At 45.2% G+C, this 14,137-nt stretch overlaps 1 protein-coding gene across 2 annotated transcripts in view; it reads left to right on the forward strand.

Moving 5' to 3' along the window:
* The window catches only part of NALCN (sodium leak channel, non-selective), a 3,431,684-nt gene that overhangs the window by 2,967,269 nt on the left and 450,278 nt on the right, over window positions 1-14,137 (forward strand). For both annotated transcript variants that reach the window (XM_069637002.1, XM_069637001.1), the window contains 2 exons: window positions 3,184-3,285; window positions 3,702-3,771. In XM_069637002.1, the coding sequence (XP_069493103.1) occupies window positions 3,184-3,285; window positions 3,702-3,771 (172 nt within the window). The remainder of the gene's footprint in view (window positions 1-3,183; window positions 3,286-3,701; window positions 3,772-14,137) is intronic.

A 14,137-nucleotide genomic window follows, 5' to 3' on the forward strand; every position in this document is an offset into this window, starting at 1 on the left:
ACTTCCAATGATCTCTGCCCCAACACCAGCAATACTGAGCTCCTTCCTATTGGAACTCCTGCTCCCTCTTTCCTACCCTCACTATCTTCTATGGGCTCTCCTCCATCCCCTACATCTGAAGCCAGAAACCTTGGAGTCATCTTCGACTCCTCTATTTCCTCTCTTTCCTTCCTCCGTCACATTCAGGACCATGCCAAGAAGGCCCACTTTCAACACTTCTTGCTCAAAGGAATTATTCCCTTCCTCACTTTCCCCCAGAAGCTCAATGTCTCTAGAGCTATGGTTCTCGCTAGGCTAGACTGCAATAGCCTCTTCTTTAAGTGTCCCGCTTCTTCTTTACAATTCCTTCTGCACATCCAGAATAGGGCTGCAAGACTTTTCCTTGGCCTCAAGCCCAGGGACCGCATCTCTCCAGGCCTAAAACCTTTCCACTGATCCCGGGTTGCTGCAAGGATCACATTCAAATCCCTCTGCATCATCAATAAGGCTGTCTGGAGCCAGGGACCACACTATCACCAACTTGCTCTCACTAAATACTCTCTCTCCAGATCTTTACATTCCCCCAGCACCAACTCTCTGTGTGTCAAGCACTTCGCTAAACAGCAAGCTAGTGGCCAATCTCTTTCCTCAGCAGGCTCCCTCCTTTAGAACAGCCTCCCCCTTCCATTTTCGTCTTGAGCCAGATCTCCTCAAATTCCAGAAGCTCCTCAAGATTTTTCTTTTCACCTCCTCCTTCCCTTTTTCTCTCCTCTGCTAAACCCCTACATTTGCTGAGATTGGTGACCAGGGCCCCACTTAGCACAGTGTAACATTTAGACATTGAAGATTGCAATGTGTGGGGGAGTTCAGCATGTAATACATGCCTCTCTGAGCAAAACTACAAATCAGGTATGCAGCCAGGCACGGATAATGCTGTATTTTCCAGGACCGGCTCTGTAAGCTGTAATGCTATAATGATTTTTAAAGACTTCATTGCATCTCTGCCTGAGGAAGTGGAGACATTCCATGAAAGCTGGCAAATAAGCCAAATAATGACTTTGTTAGCCTAATTAAGTTATCAACTTGTCATTGTGTGTTGGATCAAGATATAATATAGATATAGTTATAATATATAGATATAATAGATATACATGTACTATCTACAGTATATCTATAATTTCTTATTTTTTAAATATATTTATTGTGTACAGAGAGCTGACAGAAGAAGAGAAAGTCAGACTACTGAATCAAAACATACCAGAGTAGGACATACAAAAAATGTTCAAATGTCAGCAGGACAAGCCAGCAGTGTAACAAAGCAGATAGGTGTCCACATCTGGGCCGGCAGGCAGGTGAGCTGCAGATGTCCTCAGGGTGCCCGTGGTCACTATATGACTACAACCCACACTGGCAGCTCCGAAGGGATATGGGGCACGGACATCCAGCAGCCCGGACACTTCAACTACATGTGTAGGCCAATGGGAGCCACCGGGTGCATATTATGGCAGTGTTGATAGGTGAAATCTGCTGGCACTGAAAAACACAAATCTAGAAAGTCCTTAGAACCTTCAGCTTTGTCTTTGATTTGTCCTTCAGGCTAATGAGATTGAGATGGGTCGGATGAAACATTGCATAGCCACAGCTTTACCTCTCAGATGATGACCAAGAAGACAGCAACAGGTATCTGGAGTTGCTGCTGGTACTCTCATTCAGAGAAGTATTTCCGGATGTTTCCCCCTGAATTATATGGGGTAATTCAGACATGAACCCCCGGCTCCCTATGGCAAGAGAAACACAGCTTCGCTTCATTTATGCCCACGTTTTGTAATTCGATCTTTTGGTATTTTAATCGTTTGTCCACTGCACTGCTTTTAGTGTATGCAGGGGACACCCCACAAGCCCTGCAGTCCACTATACCGAACTGGAGGAGTGGGGGACACCCCCTCATCTCCCGTTCCCCTGTTCGTTATTATGGGCTTTGATCTAATCTACTAGGCCGAATGATATGATATGATATGATAGGTTACTTACAACGCACTTAATACCCAGAGGTTTCTAAGCGCTGACCCGGGGATCGAACTTGTGGTTCTCCATTTGGTCTTGCTTCCACGGTGAGCACGTTGCCCCTGAGCTATCCTCCCGAGACTAAACGTGCATTCTGCATTTTAGATAGGAACTGTTGGTCCATTTCCTGTTCTAACATGTGTCTGGGTTTGCTGTTGGTACTCTCATTCGGAGGAGAATTGCCAGATGTTTCACCCTGAATTATTAAGTGTAATCCAGCCGTGGACCTCATGCTCTCTGTGCCCAGAGAGACAAGCCTCACCCCACTGATGATGCAAAACAAAGTTAAATTACGTGCCTGGGGTTGCTGTTGGTACTCTCACTCACAGGAGAATTGCCAAGCAATTCAGTGCTGGCCAGTCCTCGTGGGTCGGATGAGACTGGGTGCAAGTGGATATTTGTTCAGTGGTATGGCACAGTGTGCTAAAGCAGGATTGTAAACCCTCGTGCTTGGGCATCTTCCCAGGCTACCCAAGCTGTCTTTATTCTCAGTAAAATAAAGAACTAAAGAAATAAATATAGTAAAGGGGATCTCACATTATGCAGGAAACATTTCATAGCTTTTAGCTAGCCTTTCTGAAATACTGTAGAACATGTGAATAATGACATCTTGCCTTTTTTTTTGTTGCTACAAGCACACATGTTACATTGCACTTCTATAACCATTCAAGTCATTGTTAACATGTGTATTGCATGAAGTGTGACACAATAGAACAGTCGTTACAACCACATATCTACAATTCCCCACGATGCACTGCAAGTAATTGAACAGAGTTGGATATCCCATCAACATCCGATATTGACATAGCTGTGCCAAGGTGCTCTCTGGGAGGCAACCATTTGGCAGTAACTGTCCTTCTCTTCCACACAACATTGCTTCATATGGCAATGCTTTCATGGTACTATCCCATTTTTGATAGCACTTCATTCTGGATTCCTCCCACTTCTTGGAACTGTCATAAAAGGTACTAATATTACCCGATTTAAGAGGTACTCATTTGTTCCTCCTATGAAGGATGGCGGCTACATTGGTTCAAATGCATAAAGATGTCTGAGGAAAGCGCTTAACTCTCTGAGCTATCTCACTGACTTCGTGTGACCTTGTGGCGGCCTGACCAGTTGTCTGTCTTGTTTGTATAGGGCCTGCACACGGCAACGTATGCTGAGCGGATCGTTCGAGGGGCAACCTGCCAAGGAACGCTCGATTCTCAGCGTGCAACATCACATCCGGCAGGAACGCAGGTGACTAAGCCCGCAGAGCACTCTGAGAGCAATTTCCCTCCAACAAGCTCAGTTTATATTGGCTATATCTAAGGTGATTCAAAGGGGGTGGGGGATTAAATTGTACATTCCGGAGACTGAAGTGATAAAAACGGATTGCTCTATACAAATGGATAGCAAGCTTTTCATTTAAAATGGCACTTCTTTCATCGGCCTCCGATCTATCCATTTGGAGATCAGAAAGGGGAAAAATTGGTTTCTGCCAGAGCAGATTAAAGACCATTGAAGAACGCATCGACCTCAGATGCAGACTGTGAAAATTGATAGTAATTGGAGATAAAGTATGCCGGGATTTTGGCTCTGTATATGAACCAAGACACAAAGGTCAAAATGTGATTTTTGGATTTTCACGTTGATGTGGTTTTTGATTGTTTCAGGTCACTAAGGCATGGCTCCAATAGCCAACGAATCAGCCGGGGGAAGTCGCTCGAAACCCTAACGCAAGACGTAAGTTGCTACTAGGAATCCAATGCTTGGCGCTTTGACTGTGTATTCATGAGTTTTTATTTATTAGTATTTATTTTACTGATTGGATATTTGTAAAGCGCCTATACAACAAATGGTGTTTCAAGTTGCCACAAGTAAAAAAAAAACAGGGTTAGGGGGCAAAAGAGAGAAAAATACAATAACGGTCGTACTGGGACTTGTGACATTCAGATCGTGCAAGTGCAGAAGAAAAAGTGCGAGGGGGAAGGGGTAGGGGTGAAGTGCCGGTCTGCGCAATAAGCAAAGTGCTAGGGTGCGAAGGGAAAGCAGGGTAAAGGGAGGCCAGGAAGGCAAGTGCCAAGGATTGCCGTGGTGGTGGCCCACTTGCTGAGTACAAGGAATGGGGGTTCACTGGGCGGGAGGGGGGGACTGGAGCCCTGTAGAACTCAGAGGGAAACCAGACAGCTGGTCACTGCAGCAGAGGGCGGAGTTCACAGGGGAGGGGGAGAGGGAAGGTCGGTGCAATGATTACATGCATATTGTTTTTTTCCTGTACATTATGCTTCGTATTCCTTTTTCCTCATGTCTATCTTATCCTGCAGTTGGTTCTGTGCTTATACATTGCAGTGGCACAGGGTCTAAATTATGTTATGGAAACATGAACCTTGTGGGGTTCCTTCCCCGCTATCATTCAATGTGTACCCAACGCAAGCTCTGTATATGTTAGACAAATGTAAACAAAAATATACAGGGCCGTTTCACAAATCAACAAAAATAAAAAGGTAAATATTTGATGTCTCTGCATAATGCTCCCTCATGTGCCGGTTCACCTTCATTTCCATAGATCACGCACCTGAATAGGGCGTGTCATGATTGGCTCATGGGAATACCTGCGATTCACACGAGAAAAGAGTACTTGGCAAAAATCCATGATGCAAGCTGCGAGCAAGGCCAAAAGGGGAGCATGACATTGGGCCTCATTAGGACCCTGGCGGAGTGGGTTTCCGCCAGCGCTAATCGCGGCGGACCCGTCCGCCGTACTACGAGTTCCCGTAGCGCCATGGCGCCGTTTTCCGCCTGGTTTTACCAGGCGGAGAAAACCATGGCGCTACGGGACCTCGTTGTTAATTACGCCACCGTATTTTACGGTGGCGTAATTAACTCCTTCCCCACTCCCATTATACCCTATGGGGCAAGAATGGGAATGGGGAAGGGCAGAATGGGGATTGGGGATTTACCGCTCCGCCAAGGTCGGAATGGGGCGGTAAATCCGCCAACCCCCATGGCGCTATCGACGGCTTTCCGCCGTGCTTCGCGGTGCATTTAGCACCGCGAAATCCGCCAGGGTCCTAATGAGGCCCATTGTGTTCCTGCATAATCAGAAGTGCACGTGTTCAATGCTAGGAAATTGGCCACTTTCAGGAAAAATAGTGGTCACTCAGCTGGAAAGCCACATCAAAGGAATAGGGAATAGAAATTGTATCTGATTGGGTGCATTTTTACAGCACTTTCAGGCAACATTAATGCAGTGGCGCTCATTACCAATTTCTAGACATCGCACCATTTTTGTATGCTAATTTTAAAAGAGGTTTTCAGGTACTTTCCTTGTAACATATCTCTTGCTTCTTTTTTTATCTTGTCCCTGCTGTTTTCTTTACTGTAAACTGCTTTTTAAAGTTGCCAAGGTTTAATTAATCTCATTCCGAACTAGAACTTACAATTGACTGATCGATTGAAAAATAATGGGAGAATATGTATTCATTTATGAAGAATTCCATAGGAACACAGGAAGATATCTTGGGATTGCCTTGTGTAAATTTGAAAAGCTGATGTGGTATTTTGAGGAGCTGTGCCATCGTCTGCACTGCCAACCTTACCCTCTTCGGTAGTCCACTGTTTCACACCCATTAATAATTGAGGTAAACACAGTGGGCCTTATTACAAGTTGGCCGGTACACAGTAAAAGTGCCGGTAGTAACGTTTACCGGCCCTTTTACTGGACCGGCCAACTGCAATTTCGCCGGTAGGGGTGAAGGATTTACCTCCAGCTGAGAGCTGGAGTTAAATCTGACCCCTACCAGCAAAAAAGGGTCTGTATTACCGGCATGGTGATACCATTGCCGGTAATAGCAGCAAAATCCCCCCATGCAGTCCTATACGACTCCACGAATTCGAGATTTGCCACCCTTACCGGCACTTGTAATCTGCCGGTAATTCCGGAAGACCAAGTGCCGGTAACAACAATTCCATTTGCCGGTATCCTGCCGGTAATACCACCAGAATACTGGCCAACTCGCAATGAGGCCCATTTTCTGTTTTTATAACATATATTGGGCCTCATTACAAGATCCGGACACTACCGTACCGGTAAGCTTACCACGGGTGCCTTTCGTTCCACCAGGTCTGCCCTGGCGGAATGAAAGGCACCCGCGAGCACTGCATGCCTGTAGCACCGGCACCGTTATGAACGGTGCCGTGCTACAGGCATCCCCATTTACATTGAGCACTATGGGGCTGAAATGGAAATGGGGATATACCGGCACCGGCACCCGCGAAAGGGCAATTACTGGGTCTGGAGGGGCCGGAACACCCGGTAATTGACCATTCGTGGGGCCGGATTTCCATGCCGGATTTTACCGGCAAGACTACCTCCAACCTCCTAATGAGGCCCATTATTATGTGCATGTATGGCACGTAATTTCATTTCTGCTCATTGTGTCTGGTGCAGGGTGTATTTATATGTGCTAACTCCAAATCACCAGTACATGCCCCATTTATCGGGGTTCGTGTCTTAGCAGCCCAGTAGAGATTTGAGCACACATTCAGGGTCACGTTAACCTCCATGACGTATTGTATTGTTTTATTTGATAATGCGCACAAAACCCAGGGGTAGCCGGGCGCAGCAGGTACAAGGTTACTTAAGCTTGGGTTACATACAGAGTATAGGCGAGAAACAACATAACAGTACAGTAAGAACATATCAATACACGCCGTGTGGAAGGAAAAAAACTAGCATATTGTAGTTTTGAGGGAGTGTACAGGTGTAGGTATGAGAACAGAATCGATTTGGACAACGGTATCATGGTCATTGGGTGCCACGAGAGTTAGTTGTCATTTGTCCAGAGCCAGTTTTTTACCTTGCATCTAAAATTGGAGTAGGGTAAGTTGGCTCTCAGTGCAATGGGCAGTGCGTTCCAGGCCTGGGCAGCTTTGACAGGGAAGCTTGCTCCACCCGCTTTGGAACGTCTGAATCTAGGGGTTTCGAGCAGGTAGTGGTTAGTAGCCCTAGTATGGTGCCTGGATGATTTTCTAGTGCAACGTACAATCATTTTGAAGGTTGTGAGTTATTCAGAGAAGGAAGAGAAGAATGTTTTTTTGCCTTTTTTAGGATGGTAAGTGGTTAGAGAAGGAGTTCAATTGGCACTGGAGTAACATTAGGACATGTCTCTTCTTAACAGGCAGGTAACAGACAACAATAATTCTTTAATTGTACATGGATCTTTAACAATGCTGTACATTATGACAATCTTTTACTAAAGAGCTGTGATTCTTGATTATTTTTCACGTTATATGTTAAGTAAATATTTGATAAATATCAATGACTTCAAAACTTCAAAAATAGTTTCAGAAAACACATGGCACAGAATAATCGCAGGCCACGAGATCCAGCTAACGGCGGCAGTGGTGAACTTTCTTCAATCCCTATATCTGTTATAGAGGAATAAAAGACACTATCTCTCCCCTCCCTTAGAGGGGTTAGAAAGCTGTTTACTTTACCTTCTTGTTTTTAGAGAAGAGCTTCTACCCATTCTCTTTTCTTTTTATTCTTTGTTTCTTTTAGTATGTTGTACAAAAGATTGTCAAGGTTTCTTTTTCATGTCTGTCAGGCAGAAACTGTAGACCATATACATTTAAAAAAAATTAAAAAAAATAGTTTACTTCATAAAAATACTGTATTTTGTGCATTGGATCCCAGAGAATCTCTTTCTCTTGTTGTTTATAAATACAGTTAATTGACACACACACACACACACACACACACACACACACACACACACACACACACACACACACACACACACACACACACACACACACACACACACACACACACACACACACACACACACACACACACACACACACACACACACACACACACACACACACACACACACACACACACACACACACACACACACACACACACACACACACACACACACACACACACACACACACACACACACACACACACACACACACACACACACACACACACACACACACACACACACACACACACACACCGCCCCCCGTCCCCCAATAAGGCACAGGCACACATTTTGCCAGCTCAGGGGTACCCATTTCATTGACTTTAGCATGAGAAAAGCCTGGGTCCTCCCTGGCCCTGTTCTAGCCTGTGATCCACATGTTTTACAGAGATTCCTTCAGCAGGTGTGCTAATTCGCAGAGCTCCCTTACTGGGCTACTGAGATCAGAAACGTGTCTTGAGCACACCGTGTTGACATTTCAAGCATCTCAAATCTTTCTAGCTGCTACAAGCCTGCCCTGATGTCCCAGACCTTTGGGGGAGAATTGAGGGCAGTTACAATGGTTCTTGAACTACCTCACATGTTTTGAACATCAGGGAAAAAGTTTGAGGAGCCAATCTACTTTCTTTTTGGGACATGTAGCCATGCTTACTTTGGCAGCACAGTCCTGCACCTCTGCAAATAGGAGAGATCAAGGGATGCTATTAAACTAGCCTATGGCCCTCAAAAGCCGATCACAATGATTCAGAAAACCCCCTCCTGACCTCTGATGTCTGTGGATAGATTGAATTTCACTTCCGGTTCTATGTAGTTCCTCACTGTGCAGCTACAGATGACGTGCAGGTATGACTGCACACAAGGAAGTCCCCGATCTATGGCACATAATCCTGCCATGAATGTATATCAGGACTTCCTCGATGCGTGCAATAAATCCGAAGCAGAGCCACTACCACCACATAGATACTATTGTTATTAAAAAGACCTAATCTAACAGAGGCAGAAGATAAGCACTTGAAGGATTGCCTGAAGGGGTGTTGCTAGGTCTAGAAAAGATCTGGAACTACTGAGTCCCGGGACGGGCGGGGCTCAGGGCTAGCTAGCCTTTTGGTTGTAGCCCCTGAGCTTCTAACCAGGGCTACAACCAAAAGGCCCGGGCTATAGCCCCCTCAAACCCTCCCTCAGCAACGCCTCTGTAAAAATACAATATTGTGTATGGCACTCAAGGGAGGCATATCCCCCCTCTTACTTGCACCATAACAATGGGGGAAAGGGGTATTAACAACACGTATAGATCATTATGCTTTAAATAATTAAGAGCCTGTTTCCCTTACCCCTAATAGGGTATTAGTGGATCGGTTCCATGCTGCCTACATCTATGCAAGGTTAACACTATGAGGCTCATCTACCCTTGTCAGAGCAAGTGAGGGTGGAAAACTGGTTGCATACTTGGGCGCCTTGGTTAGAATACTTGGTTAGGGTGCTGGGCTTTGTGGGAGTGCACTGGTAAATTCTTGGTCGGGCCACTAGGAAATAGCCTTGTTTTTTCCTCTCTCGCAGTAAATACATCGATATAGGCAGGGTTGGTGCTGAGAAAAATTGTAGACAAGCACCTGTACTCCAAATTGGAGAACTGCTTTTACAATGACGCCACAGTAAAATTTCTGGGCGATGTCTTGTCACCAGAAGGAATGTGTACGGATGCTCAAAAGTTAAAGACTGTGGTAGAAGGGATTTTTCCAGTTACTGTGAAACAGATATTGGCTTTCCTTGTTTTTTCCATTTCTGTCAGTGGTTTAATGCTGATTTATCGACCACCGTATGGTCTATAACTAAAGTAATTAAGCAATAAATGCAGACGGGCGAAGCATTATTGTGCTAGGTAATGCTGAGGGCTGAGTTGGTCCAGGGGCATCACCAGACCTGGTAATGTCCCCGCGCAGAGGGGTTTATTGCTATTAGCATCCTGGCATGTTTTACCAAGATGCTTATCGTTTTTTTTCTCCAAGTTTGAGAAACGGCATATTTCGACTACAACACAAGTTGGGCGCCACTGACAAGGAACAAAGGAACTACACATAGTCCCTTATTCCTTTCTATGGTGATCATTACCACAACAAGGATGTTCTGGGAACACTGAGTGTTCCCAATGCCGGCGCGGGAAAGGAATCTGCAACAAGTATACATATAGTGATGCGTATCTTCACACAGTGCATGTGAAAGAACGTCACCAACTGCCACAGTAGAGCGGCACCTACATATTAGCCAAGGGATATGCCAGGCCCCTCCCACAGGCTTCTAAATTTAACTGATTATAACAAATGTCTTCTTAACATTGTTGGCCTCCTCATAATTGTACATGTAATAATAGCTTCCATAGCTATTGCGGCACAGCCTAAAATCTATCTTATATTTCATGTTTCCTTGGGTTATCACAGGCATCTGATTAACCGGTTGTTTATTAAAATCCTGCGCTTCTATGGCAGGGTGAGTTGTAGAATAAAGTTCATCACCTATTGGACCCAAGGATCCATAAGGGGGTTTATATCATCTCATTTATTGGAAGAGAGAAGGGCTTGATGATCTAGGATGGGAACCTGCATTGCCTGGTGGTGAGTCACACCTGGTCATTAACATGTCAAACACTGTTGCCAAGAAAGCTATTCTCCATTCTCCTTTGGGGCGTTTGTGGAATAGGAACCTGTCATGCTGCATGCTCAACCTTGACCCCTGCACCCAACAGTTGGCTGCTCTGACCGACCATCGTATTCCCGGGATGGAGTTTGTAATTGACAAAGAAGCCCGCATGCATCACTTACGAGGCACTTGTGGCCATTGATACTGTTATCCACTGCAGCGAGGGACCAGATAGGGGGTGAGCAGGGTTTTTTTGCCAGAATATCCTATAATGCATTGTTCTTCAGCTCCCGCCAGATGACCAAAATCCAGCAATGTAGGCAACATGTAACAGGGAATCTAATGGCTGCCTCCATATAAAGACACAGCCAGTCCAGCCACTAAAGAGAAGCATGGAGCGAAGAGTCTTGCTTGGTGCCCCTGTGCTTGAGGTGATTGGGAGAAGGACCATGATTTTTGGTGCTTTGGTCAATGTGCAGTGCCCCACACCATGATGGTGACCTTCCATCGTCTCGGAACAAGCTGGCAGATGCCTTCTCCGCACCACTTGAAGTAGCATCATTGGAGAATGCTGTCAAGTTGGGATTGATGGGCTGCACATGGGTGTTGTAGGTGGAAGTGCACCTGCACTAAATGTGGCTACACAATTTCATAGTCTTAAATGTGTAGCTCTCCCGACTCATAGTGCCTGGGCAGTTGTTTACGCCTAGTTCACACCCCTGCATGCACTGCCTTCACCTTTGTCTAGGAGACCCAGTACCACATCCAAGATCATGAGGCTGACATTGGTGGATCAGTTCCCTGGCCTGCTACCGGCTTTGCCCAATCCTTAATGATGGGTCAAACAGCTTCAATGAAATCCTTAAACTCACCCAATGGTCCTCCCCAATACTTCCCTTGCGCCTGAGCAGTGGCTACAATTGTATTTCCCAGTAGGGCCTTTTATGGAGCACTGCATCTCTCTCACTGGTGTGATGGCTCTGATTTTCCACCTCAAGCCAATCGCTCAGGTGTGAGGATCCTGACTGGCTGCCGGGGTGTTGCTAGGTCTGGAATAGATCTGGAGGTATGCTAATGTCAGGACTGATGGGACTCGGGGCTAGCTAGCCTTTTGGTTGTAGCCCCTGAGCTTCAATCCAGGGCTACAACCAAAAGACCCGGGGCTATAGCCCCCGCGGCATCTGGCTGCTACAGTCTCACATACGTCTTTAGTTCAAGCTTGGCAATTCAACATGAGCTTCGGCAGTCTCATGGGTACCAGCGATTTTACATGAACCTTGCACTTGCCAGTGTTTGGACGTTCACCCAGTATTATTTGTGACACATGCTGTTATAAGTAATACATACATTAAGAAGGACATGGCACCAGAGATGTGGAAGCAACGTCTTCTCTTTATTACCTGTATCTATGTACTGACCTCGCCCCCTTAAATCCTCCCCTTCCTCTCACGTTCTCCTCCTTCCCACCGAGCTCATGTCTCTCCCTTAAAGGGGCAGCAATCTATAACACATGCTTGCCTCACATATGCCTAATGTATTACTTTTTTGGGATGTAAGTCTACTTATAAATAGGAAAAACATTGAGAAGGGGCCTGCAGTGTTCAGTTGCCGTGTACCAACTGAACCCAGGCCATGTTTCCTAAAGAAAGGTGGCAGTCATTCCATGACATTTTCTCAGTAATGAGATGACAGCAGTGATGCCCAAGGCTCATTGATCTAGATGATGCATGACTTGAATGGCAATCATATTTCAAACGCCATCATTGCTGCTCAGGGAAGGTTGCCTGAAATTGAACCTCAAGCTGCGTTCTTCCTGCTCACTTCATCTACTCAAAATCTGCTGCCAATTACCTAATGAGGCACCCGTGTTAGCTGAGAAGGCCACAATATCATTTTTAATAAGAAAATCATACAAATAAGAATGGGAGTATGCGATGCACACTGATCCCTCCAATAAGCCTGTGGCTTGCAAAGCTGTCATCCTTGCATTGCTGCATGGCACTCTATTCTGGCTTAATTCCACATTTATTTCACTTTGTTTACAAATGTGTATCTTGTTGACAAGGATGAAGCGCACAATTGTGGCAGCAAACATCTCTAAGGCGAGAAGCTTAAGGGATATGTTGCTGTGTTAGGGGATATATTACTGTGAAACACAAAATAGTCCTGCAATACATCAATGAGGCATCTAACCTAATGGGGGTGACACCTGATTAGACCTCATACCTTTAGAGCTTTAGTGTCTGCCCTTCTTCAGGAACCATCAATCCGTTCAACTCACATTGTTTCTAAACTTTGGACCTTCGGCATTCCCAAAGACCCATTGTCCCCAGCCTAATTAATGTGATCTGTGCAGGTGTAAAAGACTTTACAGTGATTTTGTTCCCCGCTTCCTATTCCCGTGATAACCATCCCTGCGTATGCTGATTCCAACGTACAGTAACATTTGCTGATTCCCACGGTGACCGGGGAAAATGCTAGAAAATTAAAAGTCTTCCATGTCCTCACTGGCACTCACCATGTGCCCCCCTCCTCTTTTCTTGGTTCCCTCACTCCTCTCCATTGTGTGGTCCCTCCCTGACCCTCTCTCATTACCTCCTTTCACTCTTTGGTTCATGTGAGGTATTTTATTTTCCGAGCATGTCTTGCAACGTTACCATGGTAATCTTGTGAAATACCCCAAGAATTTGTCCGATAACACTAAAAAATTAAGAAGTCTTTCCTGTCCTCACTGGCACTCAACAATTGTCCACCTGCTCTTTTCTTGCCCGTCCATCGTATTTTCCCTCACTGATCATCTCACATTGCTTCGTTTCATTCTTGTTCATGTGGCATACATTTTTTCGACTGCATTTTGCGATGTTATCGCAGTAATCTTGCAAGATTCACTTGTTATTCCCTTGATTAGTTAAACATGTTCTACCCTAAACGGGCTCCACAGCCCACACCCAACTCGACCACTTCACAAGTTGACATCTTAGCCCCTCCCCCCTATAGCCTGTTTTGAATGCACATTTTTCTTCCTCCACAAAGCATTTTGAGCACTTTTCATTTTCTGCTTCTCCCGTATTTTATCACAGAAATCACTCACGTCAAGCACCAGGGGATGATAAATACACGTTTTTTGGGAGCAGGGGGCACCCCATCTTCTGTCGAATATTTTAAAAATGACTAGATGCATTTACCCCCAAGCAAAAGACACATCTATGACACTTTGTGCATCAATTGTTTCTTATTTGGTCCAAATCTGTCCATCGTTTTCAGCTCTACGAGTGTTACATTGATGCACCTTAGGACTAGGGCAAAAACAGCATTCTTTTAGTTTTCTTAATAACTTTCTCACCTGTTAACCAATTGTTTGCCAAATTTCCAGTTGGTTGGGGAGCACATTATTTGTGGGAAAATGTAATCCACATCCGTCCGGCGAGTCAAAAGTTACTTGCAATAGAATTTTGGGAAAAGTCTATGAACACATACTTCTCCTTAACTATAGGGCGGCAGCTGCAATCCTATAAATAAATAAATAAATATGTGTAAAACTAGCTGTACACAGCATATCATGCATTAGGTCACTCTATCGCCCTCTCTCCATCTCTCTCTCTCTCTCTCTCTCTCTCTCTCTCTCTCTCTCTCTCTCTCTCTCACTCACGCCCTGTTGCTATCAGTAAGAACCTTGGGCTCAGAAGAACATGGGGAAG

The sequence above is a fragment of the Ambystoma mexicanum genome, chromosome 7p (assembly GCF_040938575.1).
Source record: "Ambystoma mexicanum isolate Mex_15411 chromosome 7p, UKY_AmexF1_1, whole genome shotgun sequence".
NCBI classification, from domain to species: domain Eukaryota; kingdom Metazoa; phylum Chordata; class Amphibia; order Caudata; family Ambystomatidae; genus Ambystoma; species Ambystoma mexicanum.